A 13,303-nucleotide genomic window follows, 5' to 3' on the forward strand; every position below is an offset into this window, starting at 1 on the left:
AACGGACAGCTTATCATAGTTCATGCTCAAGTACATGGAAAATGAACATTAATGCCGCGTTTATTGCCTTTAACCGCATTATAATAACTTTAAAGCGTGCCTTTTTTATGGCGAACGGAAGCCGGGCAATTTATTTGCGACCGAAGCAACAATGGCGGCTCCAGGAGGCCTTCCTGGGCCGCCCAACCGAACCGAGCCGAACTGAAAGCAACGAAACGAAATGCTGCCCAGAAAAGAAATGAGAAATGTGGCTCAGGCTATTAAATCCCTGACTAAATTAACTTTAAGGCGAGTCTGGAGGCTTCGAGTGGTTTGATTACATTAAGAGGCTGCTGCTGGCACCGCCGAAACTGGAGTACGCGCGTGATATAATGCGATCCTGGATGGCAGGACATTCAAGTTGATTAAAATCAAGCATCAAGTAAATAAATTTACGGCCAAAAAGACGTCGCTGGCCGGCGCCACTAACTGCCTGGAGATTAATTTAAATGAATGAATCTCTCCGTCAACTCTCACGGGTCGAACTCCAATCTGTTCCTTTCTGTCATTTTACACTGGAAAAAAACTCTCCGCCCCTCTATGATATTCTATTTTTATGATATTTAAAGTCCTTACTTACCTCCGAATATTTCGCTGAATGGAACGCGTTACGGCGCCCATGTCACAGGCTCCCTTGTCGCCGGGCTTGCGGTTTTCCAGCCGACTGCTGCAGGAACGCCCGTCCAGCGTGGCATAGATGGGTCGCCGTGGCATGGCAGTGTGGGCGGATCGCAGTGTGGGTATCTTGCTACGCTCTGCCCTTGGACTGGGCTCAAAACCAGAGTCCTGATCCTTGGTGGTGGCCAGTGCTCCCTGGCCGTCGCGGGTCTCCTGGGCATTTTTCCAATTGCTGCGCGTTTTGTTGCCGCTTCTCACTCGCTTCTTGAGGCGTCGTTTCCGGCCATTGGCCAGGCCCTCGGAAGTGTCTCCATCCACAGCTGATGCTCCTGCTCCAGGTCCTGCGTTGCCCACTCCATGTCGATTGCCGCTGCTAAGGAAACGACGCAAGGCGCTGTCGTGCTCCGGATCAATGCCATCGGCATCGTCCTCGTCGTACTCATCATCGTCGAACTCCTCGTACTCGTAGTCCATCTTCTCCAGCTCCGAAGCACTGGGCAGCTGGCTGGGGGCGTTCCCCTCGCCAACCACCTGAAAGACTTGATTTGTGTTCCGACCCGACGGGCGCTGGGAGACATCCGCATCCAATTCGCCCAGAGAGTCATCGCTCTTCAGCACTTGGAAGCTCGATTTTCGCTCAGTGGTATCCGGATCATTGGGGGCGCCAGCTCCTGGACCTGGCTTTGCAACTGGGTCATCGTCCGCCGAGTCGGAGGGCAGAAGTGTGAAGGAGCGCCTAGATTCCTGCTCCCGTTGAGGCGGCTCTTGGCTGGGCGGCGGAGGAGGGCGTGGCTGGTGTGCGGTTGGCGGTTTTTTAGGCTCTGCGGCGGGCGAAGGAGCTGGGTTAGGAGGGGCTAAAGGTGGGGGAGGGTTGAAGGCCGGAGTGGGGGTGGGGGTGTTGTTAGGAGTAGGCTTGGAATTCGCCTGCTCCATCTGTTCGCGATTTTTTCCAGCCGAGGCTGGTTTTGGAGGCTCCGTTTCTAACCCTCCGCCGACAGTGGCCTTATTCAGCTGTGGCTTCTCTGCGGCTGCCTGTGGCTTGGCAGCCTCCGCCTCAGGGGGCGGTGGTGGCTTGGCAGCAGGTATGATTGGGGCAGCCTCTGGGGTTTTGGGTTCACTGGATTCTTTAACATCTTTTTTAGGCACTGCTTCTGGTGTCATAGCGGGAGCTTCGTTTAGTTCTGAGTTTAACTGCTCCGCTGGTGGCTCCTCGACGGAACTCTTGGACTCACTGCTCAGGGCAGTGGCTGCTATTTTTATCACCTGCTCCACTTCTTTGGATACCTGCTTGGTCTCCTCCTCGCTCAGCTGCAACTTGGCTTCCTGATCCTGTTCCTTGTCTCTGGCTTGCTCCTTCTCAATCTCGTTCTCTGTCGCTTTTTCATCCACAGAGCCCAGTTCTTGTGAAGATTTGGATGTATTGCCCTCTGCATCGTGGTGAACATCCACCTGTGTGACCACGGACTGGGCCGCCGCCTCCTGCTCTTCATCTGTTAGCTCCACGGCATGAGATTCCTCCACTTGGAGGGTTTCAAGGACGCTGGCATTTTCCACCTTGCCGCTATCTGGCGGCGATTTAATAAAAGTTCCCTCCTTGGTGGGTGGCCTGCTGGCGGATGGAGGTCGTTCCTTCACATTTGACTGATTTGCCAAATCCCCATTGGCGGTTAAGGGTTTCCTGGCTGCCTTCTCCGGCGACGAGTGGGCACTCTGCCCATTCTTTCCCTCGTCGGCATCACTATCCGGACGGTCTTTCGACTTTCTGGAGGAAGTGGAGCGCTTGCGGGAAACCACCCGCTCTTTTTGCCTTTTGTGATAGCAACAGTTTTCGCACGAGTCCTCGCCGTCGTCCTCCTCCTCCTCCCACTCAGTGGAGCTGGAGTATCTCTCCCTGGACTTGCGCCTCCGAATCTCAATGTTACTCTTGGAGCGACAGATCTCACTGCACCGCTCGTGCTTGGACTCCCCGCAGCTGCTGGTGCGCCTCCTCAGCTGGCGACGCTTGTGCCGCCGGCAGACATGCCGCAGACGCTGCTCCTTGCGGTAGGTCTGCTCCGAGCAGCTGCACTCCTCTTCCGGATCACCATTGGCATTGCCGTTGTCCGAATCGGATCGCTTGAGGTACACCACATACTTCTTGGAGCTGCGCAGATCGTGGAGCTCTTCCTTCTCCACATACTTTAAGGGTCTTACCAAGTCCGCGGCGTTGGTCTCGTGGAAAGGATTCCCCGTTCGCCGGCTGCTCAGCCGGACTTTATTGGAAGGCTGGCCGCCGTTGGCCTGCAGGAACTTCGCCGTAGACCGGTGGCCACGCTGCAGAGCTCCGTCCAGGGGCGTCAATACTAACCCTCGGGAATTTCGATACACGGCGTTCACATCTGCGCCGTAGTCCAGCAGCAGCTTGCACATATCCGTGTAATCATTCGCCGCCGCAATGTGCAACAAGCTGCGTCCGTCATTGCTGGTGGTATTCACCTGTTTGGGCCGTTGGCTCAGCAGCCACTCCACCAACTCCCTTCTCCCCGAGGCAGCTGCCTCATGCAGGGGCAAATCCCCCTTGGCATTCCTCAGCCACAGATTTGCGCCGCGCTCTTTCAGCAGCTTTAGGGTTTCGAACTGTCCCTTGGAGCAGCCGCAGTGAGCCGGAGTTCGACCCTTTCGATCCTGACGGTTGGGATCCGCTTCCAAGTCCAATAATCTGGCCGTGGCATCGGCATGGCCCAGGGTTACGGCATAATGGAGAGCCGTACAGCCATTGGAGTCGATAAGATCCGTTGGGGCGCCGCACAAACCAATAAGGGTATCGATGCACTCGGTATGGCCCCGGGAACCGGCACAATGCAAGGCAGTTAGACCGTCCCTGTGGGTTAGATTTTAAACATAGGTAGATCTTTTTAGAGTGGTTAGAACAGGACTACTTACTTATCTGAGGACTCCACCCGAGCTCCTGCCTTGACCAAGGCGATTACAGCCTTGGCAGAGCCGGCTGAAGCTGCCCAGAGAAGCGGCTGGCGTCCATCTTTGTCCTGAACATCCACGCTGCTCTGTGGATGGGACAGCAAGATGCCCAGGATCTCCAGGGACAACTTAGTGCTGGCAGTGGAAGAAGCCTGCTGCTTGCTGTCGTGAGTGGCGCCACACATTTGTGCGGCATAGTGCAGTGGTGTGCCGCCATTAGCATCCGGCTTGGCCACACTGGCTCCGGCCGCCAGCACGGCACGCAAGGATTCCACTTCGCCACATACTGAAAACAAAGCGGTTATGGGATTGGATGCATTGGGTATCCTTGACTCTCACCCGTCGCCCAGTGCACCACCGAGTGCCCTTCGTTGTCCACTGCATTCACCTCCGCCTTGTTGGCCAGGAGCAGGTTGACCATCGCCAGGTTGCCCTGGATAACGGCCAGGTGAAGCGGCGTGAAGCCATCCTCGTCGGCGGACTCGAGCAGCTCGGGAGCTGCTATGGCAATGCTGGCGGCCGCCACGAGGTCTCTGCTCTGCTCCACGTCCTGCGCGGCACAATAGTGCAGCGCGTTGCGATGGCTGCGGTCCCGTTGCCGCAGCAGTTGGGGCTGAAAAATAAAAGAAAGGACATGGATGCGTGTCTTAAATCGGTTCAGAAATTAATTATTTCGCCTGCCGGTAAATGATTGGAGTGCGAAGTGCACCTGCTGATCCGAAGCAGGTGACAACCACCTGGGGCGAGACGGTCACCGTCGATTAATAAACTAATTAAAACGCCATTTGCATATTGCATCAGTGGGAGAGCCGCCTCAGCCGCGTCCTTTAGCCACAGGATGCGTTTGATAAATCGCGCAGCTTTCACAGGACCAGGCTTTAATTGCCAACAAATATTTTTGGGGGAATATATTGTTGTTTACTTAACCGGTAGATTGGCTGGTGGCTGGTGGTTGTTGGATTGGTTGTCAGTTGGCCTATACACACACACACATGCACACACACATATCGGCCCGCGAAAGCAATTATTTCCCCAAACGAATTATACCTCTGGCTCTGGCCAGGCATTAAATGCGAATAAATGCAAAGCACGCCGGCCGGGCAATTAATTACTTAACATATTCACGCGTTAATCATGCTGAAAATATTACCCGAGTCTAGGGGGATTGGAAGAGCGAAAAAGGATAATGCCCGCTATCGCTATCCTGCGTCCTGCTGCGAACCGCTGTTGGTCAGTGACTAACACTAATTTGTTGTAACTAAAGCAACAACGCGGCAACAGCAAAGGTAAACAAACAGAAAGCGTCGCCTGGAAAGTGCAAGTGTCTAAGGACCTTCCGTCTTTCCCTTGAAAGGGGTTTCCCTTGGAAGCCGTTGTCCTGGGCAACCTTTCTGTGGTGGCTTTCCACGCGCTGTCGTGGTGGATATTGGCTCTAAGGTGCTCACCAGATTATCGTTGGCATTTTTGGCGCGCAAAACAATATCAAACTCCAGCGGCGAAGCAAACATTTTCGTCCTGCAAGTCCTGCCCGTCCTGCAGGCCTCTCCATTAGCCAAGCGGCGACGAGTCGAGCGTGAAGCGTGTCAAAACATGTCAAGTGCACGAAAAATACTGTCGCCGCCGCCGAAAAGTATGCTAAAACTTTGCCCGCTGCCGCCAGGAATTCGCAATGCGACGACAGAGACGCCAACAGCAGCAGCGGCAGCGACAGCGCCGTCAGCAGCTGCACGCAAATGTGAAAACCTGAAAGTGAAAACGTTGGCAAATCGTCGGCTAACGGGGCGGATGATGACGGGTTGGAGCGAAAATTGTCGGTGGGTGGTGGCGCTTATTAGGCTTCGGAACTAACTTTTCTTGCGGCAGTCTTGACTTAGTTTGTGCTAATTTCTTGCCGCTCCCACACCTCCCCAACTTCTAGGCCACAGACAGAGAAATGTTGGGACTCTTTCGAGCTTTGGCCGATTGAGACGATTTTTACATTGATTCTAATCAATCTCATTAAAATATAGGAACAAACATTTCTTTAAGTCTTTTGTAACATTTTCTGGGGGATCCCCTTAAAGAATTATGAAAAAGGCTTGGGAGGCCAATATGTCCCACTACGAAGGCTATATCTTTGGTAATCTGTTTCCGATCCTGAAATATAATACCTTAATCGATTCGTGTATCGATTCTCCACAAATCTGCATCAAAGTCTGGATACAAAATATTTTTTGATTTTTCTTGATATTTTCTGGGGGATCCCCTTCAAGAATTATGAAAATGGCATGGGAGGTCAATATGGCCCACTACGGAGGCTATATCTTTGCCAATTTTTATCCAATCCCACTACGAAGGGCTATATTTTTGGTAATCTGTATCCAATCCTGGAGCGGAATACCTGAAACTATTTGTGGATCAATTCTCCACTAATCTAATTTTTTCTGATTCTCCACCATTATGCATCATAACGCCAAAGGAAGTAGGGAAATAATGGATTTGACTTTACCTTGAACCTGCATTGTCCTTGCAATATTAAAATAGATGCACGCCAGCGTTTACCAGTCAAATGAACGGAAAATTGGATAGTTTAAGCCATAAATAAGAGTCTACCCCCTGCAATTTTGTAATTAAAACCAAAAAGCAATTTCTCGCGGTGCATGCGGTGTTTATCTTGTCAGTGGGTTTGAGTGATTGACTGTGTTGCTTTTCTAACCAACATTCAATTTTTACAAACATTCCGGGCACGCGGCCTTTCTATTTATATCGAGCGAAAAATATCGCGTGACTGTCGTAAAACTGTCGTGAGGCGATTGGAGGCCACCTCGTACTCCAAGTCTCCCCAAACCGGCTCCATACCGTCCCGGGAAGTGCTCAATTTATTGCACATTTTACTATGAGTCGAACAATAGTTCGATTGCTATAGAAAGTAAGTCGAAACTCTTGTGGCAAGTAAGAACAAACTAAGAGCGTAAAAGTAAACTTTGGCTATTAGGCATTTGCGTGTTTCATGGACGTACTCTGTTAAGTTGAAAAAAAGGGTTCATTGTTTGAAAAAAATCCAGGAGTCCTTTGCAGAGTTCAACAAGTATTGTTCCCGATTTGGGTAAAATTTAGGCTCTCAGAAAAAAGTTAAATATTTAATGATTCACTTATTCACATTTTGTGAGGGGGATTTTTTGTTAACAAAAAGGGCTTTCCACATTTCGCTGTTGATTGAATCGAATTTGCGGCTGGTTTTGGATACATTTCCCTTTGTTTGGCCCAAAACTTTGCATTTCGGATTGTGAAAATATTTACAATGAATGATTTTTATTTGGTGCTTCCGTTATCTTGGCCAGCTTTTTGCTGGCCTCCCTACTGGCCCGGAATCGTCCCGAACTGACTTGCTGTTTGTTTCTTATGCTGGCTGGCTGGACCTTCTACGTTGCTGATGCTGCTGTCCGGATTATGAATAATTCAAATAAACTGGAATGATACCTAAAAACTTTGACAGCCAGTTCGCTCAGCTCGTCCTTCTCCGGTTCCCTGCCTCTTTTTTTCTCTGATATAAAAAGAAAACAAAATCCTCAGGATGGGGGCGGCGTCAAATAAAGTTCTCCATCCCGTTGTTTTTTTTGGCTTTGCTGGTTGCCTCCTCCTGCTGCTTTGTTATTATTATGATGATGATGGTTGGTGTGATTGTTGCCGTATTCGCTCCCCCACCACCCATCACCCAACGCCAACCATCCTCCAGCCAACCACTAGCCGATTCTGTTGGTGTCATGCAAATTTGCATTCAACTTTCTACATTCACCCGACACAAAATGAAATGCGATAATCAAATACGACCAACAACAATGCGCTCAAAAGGCAAAAGCAACAGCAGCTGCCACTCCTCCACAGTCCATGCCTCAGTCCCAGTCCCAGTCCCAGCACCTGCCTCAGCCCCAGCACCAGCCCCTACATCGCCCCTCCAGCCATTGTGGGCGAGATAAAACTTTGGCACTGCCAGTTAGCCAGCCAGTCCAGTTGGCCCAGTGCGATTGCCATCTCCATTCGGTTTCCTGTTTATGCCATTTTAATAGTTCTTTAAACAAATAAAACGTGCCGGGGCCGAATAAAAGAAAGCCCAAAACGACAGCGACGAAAAATTCAACAGAGCTCCTGGCAATTCAAAAAACCAGAGTAAATCAAGTCAAACGCCAAAAGTGGAGAGAAAAAATTAGCTGAAAGGCTTAAAATTATGTACAAATAATTATTTAGAGGGGAAAAAATTAAATAAAAGTTTAAATTCTATTGAAAAATGAGAGTCAGAGAAAAAAGGTTATAACATTCGTTTGTGACATTCCAACTGATTTGATATTTAAAGAGATGTCTGATTAGTTTTTATAATTATTTTCTGTATTTTATTCTGCGAACAAAGAATATTATTCCACATTTGTTGGTTCATTTTTGTATGCCCACACAGTACCGGTTATAAATGAAGAAAAACTCTCCAGCTAGTCCATCTGGGTCAGGTTATCTCACTTTTAGTTTGGCCAGATTAATGGCAAATGAGCTACAAAACAACACAAAGGGCAAACATTAAAAAGCACGAGCCAGGATTTATGGCAGCCAGCAAATGCAGGTGAGCAACAGTTAGGCAGGTAAGGACATAAAATTTCGCATTTTACGATTCCTCATTTCTGGAGCCCCTTTTTGCTTCTTTGACTCGGCTCTCCATAAATCCTTCATTTCTCACTCCACAAAGCTGAGTCTCGTAGCCTTTGGCAGGATCTTGGACGAAGAATGCACGTGCTGTTGCCCGGCAACCTTTAAGAGCTTCCGGTAATGCCGAAACGACAACAAAACTTAAAACTTCCTTTGGGTTTCTACACCCAGTACGGCCGAGAAAGGGAGGGGAGAAATACGGGGCATAAGGGGCAATCAAAAATATTCATTCCAGTCGTATGAAAACTGAATTTCCCACATTCAAACTGGGGGAATGAGGATGGGCCAGAAACAGAGGAAAACAATTTGTGTATGTCGGGATGTCGAAAAAAGACATAAAGATATCAAATATTCGAGCACTTCCCCCGTGTCCTGCAGCTTCCTGCTGCTCGGCATTTGCATAACTGAAGCGACAACTGTCGTCGTCATTGCCGTCGTCAAAGGACAATCTCCCCGGGCCCACAGGATATGCCACAGCAGCCGAAATCTGAGTCTCCGACGGAGTGTCCGTGTGGTCAGTGACCACTGGGCCGGGCTTATTATTCATATATCGTAAGCCATTAGCATGACAATGAGGCATGGAAGCTGGTCACAGAAGTCATAGGATCTGCTACTCCTTTGAAATCAAAAGCCTGTAGGCGTATGACGCATACGCCGTGTGGCACCCACTTCTACAAAGTGGCAAGAGAACCCCCATTTTTACACCCAGGAAGTGCGTACAAATACAAATAAAGCATAAATAATAATGAAAGAAGACATGAAGGGGCCGGAGGCTGGAGGCAAGAGGCAGGAGCCAGCAGCCAGGACCCAGGAGCCACAGACACTCGCATGATAATGCATAAAAAATAAAATACATGCATGGCCTGAAAGCCTTGAAAGGGCACAAATGGCAAATGGCAACTGGAGTCCTGGGTCTGACGAAGTCGGCGGGTAGTGGCGTGGAGGGTGGAGGTGGGGGCAGTACGCAGGATAACCGAGAATTCGACTTAACGCTTCGTTGGGCAGCACATCCGCCATAATTATGTGTGACGCGTCGGGAGAATGGCGCATTAAAAGCCTGGAACCGAGATGAAGACGCAGCGTGTCTTCTTCCAGCAGGATAAGCCCAAAGTCCTGGTAGCCAAAATACCGGAAACTCTTTTGGTGGCGCCTTGGGGTCGCCATTGAAGCCGCTTAAGATGTCAAGTGACCACAGGACTCTCTGACACCGACACAGCCACAGCTCTCAATGGCAAATTTATGCCGACAATGTGCAATTCATATGTTAATCACATTTGCCCGGCCCCTGAAGATGTATTTTAATTAACGTTAGCAGCTAAGTGCGCAGGTAGCAGCAGTTGACCATGGGGGTGGGCAAGAAATATTGTCAGGGGGATGGCTTAAATAGTATGGGTCACTAAATATTTAATTTATTAGCCGGAATATGAAAAAAACACACTAGTTTTCTGGCTGAGTTTTTTGGAGTTTTCAAAGCGGGTTAATAGACGTAAATAAAATTATATAACCACTACTGTGTAACCTTCAGAATACCCTAAGCCCCTGAATCCTTGCCACTGGTTAGATCCTTAAACAACAGAAGCAAAAGTGTAGGCATTATATGGACTTAAGGCGTGGCGGTGTCTCAAGCCGCCAGACGCCTCTGTTCCTGCCTCAGCCGCTGCCTATGCCACTGAGTGCGTTTCCCCCTCAACTACACCCTCCGTCATCGTCGTGGCAACTATAATTTGCATGCTCGACAAACAAAGCTTAACTGCTGCACAGGCACTAAAGAGACAAAGACAGAGACAGATAGTTGGGGAGGAGAGAGAGACAGGCTAAGCGGGCGAACGAACGAAGGATGATGCTGTTCTCTAACTGTTGTTGTGGCACCTTTTATACTTCTAATTAGTGCCACGTTGGCGGCTGCAGCAACAATGGCGGGGCGGCAGCATGCATTGCATTTGCCGGGAATCGGGTTCTTTGTTGCGTCAAACCTCCAATCCTTCCATTCCCTGCACAGCCCCCTCCCGAGAGTCACCCGGCTCATCCTACCTGCTGATCCTTGAGGAAGCGTTTTCACTGTGCCGCATTCTTAAGTAGTTTTGGCAATTATTTACAGCTACTTTGGCCCGTAGCAGGGCCCCGCATCCCTCCTTTTTAGCCATCTTTATCCGCTTTGGCCCGAACTCATCAAAAGGTTTGCCGCACGGATTATTATTATGCTATGTTCCATGTGCCCGAGACCGAGCTCGAGTTCTGGTTGCTGCCAGGATACCGGATCCTTGCTCACAGTTCTCTGCTGGGCTGCTCCCTGAGCTGTATAGTTAAACTTTCGCATAGTTTTTATGCCGTGCAACGGATTAACAACAACGGCAAACTTTCATTTTGATCTACAAACTTTTCCGGCGGTTAGGCTGCCCCCACCTTCAATCTCAGGTGGTAAAATATTTGCTAAACATCAAGAGCAATTTCCCAGCTTTAACGGCAATTCAATATGAGATACAGGCAACAGGATGCAGGATATAGAATACAGGATGCGGGGGACAAGACTTATGCATACCTAAAGGTGAACATGAGGCATAAGGATGGCCTGTCCATGTCGTCTGCATAATTCATTGGCCCCAACTTGTAAGTTGTAAGTCATGGCTCAAGTTTTCTCCAAATCGAATTAGCTTTCAAAATATTTTAGAAACTTTCGCCTCCCACGTCCAGGACTCACTACACCACTCCATTCGTGGGTCAATTAAAAATTATGCAGGCCCGTCGACCCCGACGAGGACATTCCGGATAATTTCCGCAACAAAAACTTTCTGGGCAACTGGATCCCAGAAAGGCAAATCCCTTCCAACTGTGCACCGAAGCGCATTAAAATTAGTAACTAGCTATGCTCATTTGTGTCAACTTTGACTGTCATTATGCACTCGGAGCAAATATTGTTGGATGCTGAGGGAAAAGTTTTGCGGACGGCAGGCATACTCCACACCCGCTCCCGGATGATCCTCCGCCACATCCAGTCTTTGCATGTGATTAGCCTGCCGGGCACTTCCTTGAGCAAAAATTGTTGCAGGAGCATACAAATTCATATACGGATTTCCTTCTCCAATGTGGGCCACACACTGCTGCCAGTTGACTCCAGTTTCAGTTCAGCGCAACTTCGGCTGGCAACTTCTGGGGTGCAACTGCAAACCCACCGACTGTGGCAGCTTCGGCGGAAGTCATTTCCAAAAGCCAAACAGCAGTGACAACAGGCCAGGAACTCGAACATCCGAGCTGGAGAGCTGGCGAGCTGGAGAGCATGCAAGCAGCCTAGAGTCCAAGCAGCCGCATTGCAAGACAAATTCCTACGATTTCAGTAATTAATTTGCCATTGCAAACTTTGGTCAGTCAGTCTGTCTGTCCGGTCAGGGCAGGGAAGAGAAAAGTGGATGGCCAGGAGAGTCATCCTCGTCATAGTCCGTCTGCCATTTCTGGTGGTTTCTAATTAATTGGACAGCTGTCCGGCTAAGCCGCCGCATATGGTAACCGCTCGCTCGGGCAAAGTTCGGTCCACCCAATTGGAAATGGGTTTTTGTGCTCAATTAGCCCAGTGACGCTCGTTTCGGGCCAACTTCTAATGATGACCGAAACCTCAAACCCGACACACACCCCTCCTTGCCATTAATTTAACTCGTTGGCGCTGACTTTTATTTAGACATTTGTTGGGCCTCGCCGCCTAATTAATTGTATTCCGACATGCAAAACAGTCCCAAACTCATTCGATCACATGCAAATGTCGGGGGTCAGTTTTTTTGGAAAAAATTTCATTTAAATGGATGGATTGATGGCTGACATGATGGATGGATGGATGGATGGATGGGAAGATGGGTGTGATGGTGTAGAAATATTGTCTTGCAATCAGTATAACCCAAAGCACTGATTGCATTCCCGCCCACTCACCCAGTCAGTCACTCACTTTGTTTCTACCTTTGGCTGGCAAACAGCCGAACGATTAATTAAAAATTCAAATGACTGCGACTAAAGTTAAACAGATACCGTGAGAAATCCGGCAAAGGCAAAGGCAACAGCAAATCCAATGAATGAACGATTGAACAGCCAGAGCCACCTACTCTGAATAAATGAGGTGGCTCAAGGAGGTACTGGGAGTGGAAAACTGGGTAAAATGCAAACTTTTTCGACGTCATTTTTAATGAATTTTCAACAAAATGTGCCAAACGTGCTGAACTGGAGCTGGAGGTGGATGGACGAAGGAAAAAATTGCAATTAAAATTACCAAGCGGAGAGTAAAGGCATTTGGAGCGCCATGAGGAAAAGGATCCGTGGACGATTGCCGACGATTGCATTTACCCGCCTTCGCCGTTTCCGGTTCCTTCGCCACACACCATTTCGGCCAAATTGATAATAATTTGCACGTTGATTGAGCACAATGGCAAAAGAAAGCGAAACGCCAGAAAGCGAAAAAACAGAACGCCAAGGCACGTAATTAAAAAATGCCGACTGAAGGTCAATCAATCACAACTAATGGGAACTGTACCCAAATGGAAACTACACTTTCTAAACAGCTTTTCCCTTTTGAGGGGTGGCCTTTTCATTGGAACTTCAATATTAAACGGGGGAAAAACAAGCGCGCGTTCAGAATTCCAAATTAATTTTGCACGACAACTTTCAAAAAGAGCTCTGTCTTGCCGAGAGTACCCCACAAAATTCCCATTCGAATTTCCCAGCGGACCCGGATACCCTAGAAAGGAATGGAGCATCGCGGGCGTATGGTTGATACGTCTAAAAATATCCGTATGCTTTGGCCAAAGGCTTGACTCGAGTCAGCATGCCCCGTAAGAAGTTGCCAGCTTTTCTTGTTATTATATTATTTGCAACAAACAAAAGCCACCCACTCCCAGTGGCAGGACTCTGCCCGACCGCTGACTAAAATCAACTTCTGCAGCTGACTTTTGAGCGAAAACTTTTCCTTAAAGCTGTAAAAGTGAAAGAGCCGTTGGTTAGCTGGCTAGGGATTGAGTTGAAAGGAGCCAGCGAAGAGCTC

At 49.0% G+C, this 13,303-nt stretch overlaps 1 protein-coding gene across 4 annotated transcripts in view; it reads right to left on the bottom strand.

The window, feature by feature from the left end:
- Positions 1–13,303, bottom strand: part of LOC6499083 — a 31,392-nt gene that overhangs the window by 7,877 nt on the left and 10,212 nt on the right. For 3 of the 4 annotated variants that reach the window (XM_044715338.1, XM_001955303.4, XM_044715336.1), the window contains exons 2-4: positions 3,955–4,228; positions 3,580–3,901; positions 620–3,517 (exon numbers count right to left, since the gene is read on the bottom strand). In XM_044715338.1, the coding sequence (XP_044571273.1) occupies positions 620–3,517; positions 3,580–3,901; positions 3,955–4,036 (3,302 nt within the window). In that variant the 5' untranslated portion in view covers positions 4,037–4,228. Of the gene's footprint in view, positions 1–619; positions 3,518–3,579; positions 3,902–3,954; positions 4,229–5,060; positions 5,408–13,303 lie in introns of those variants that run through there. The other variant, XM_032456314.2, reaches the window with a different exon arrangement.

This window comes from Drosophila ananassae, chromosome 2L (assembly GCF_017639315.1).
Source record: "Drosophila ananassae strain 14024-0371.13 chromosome 2L, ASM1763931v2, whole genome shotgun sequence".
NCBI classification, from domain to species: domain Eukaryota; kingdom Metazoa; phylum Arthropoda; class Insecta; order Diptera; family Drosophilidae; genus Drosophila; species Drosophila ananassae.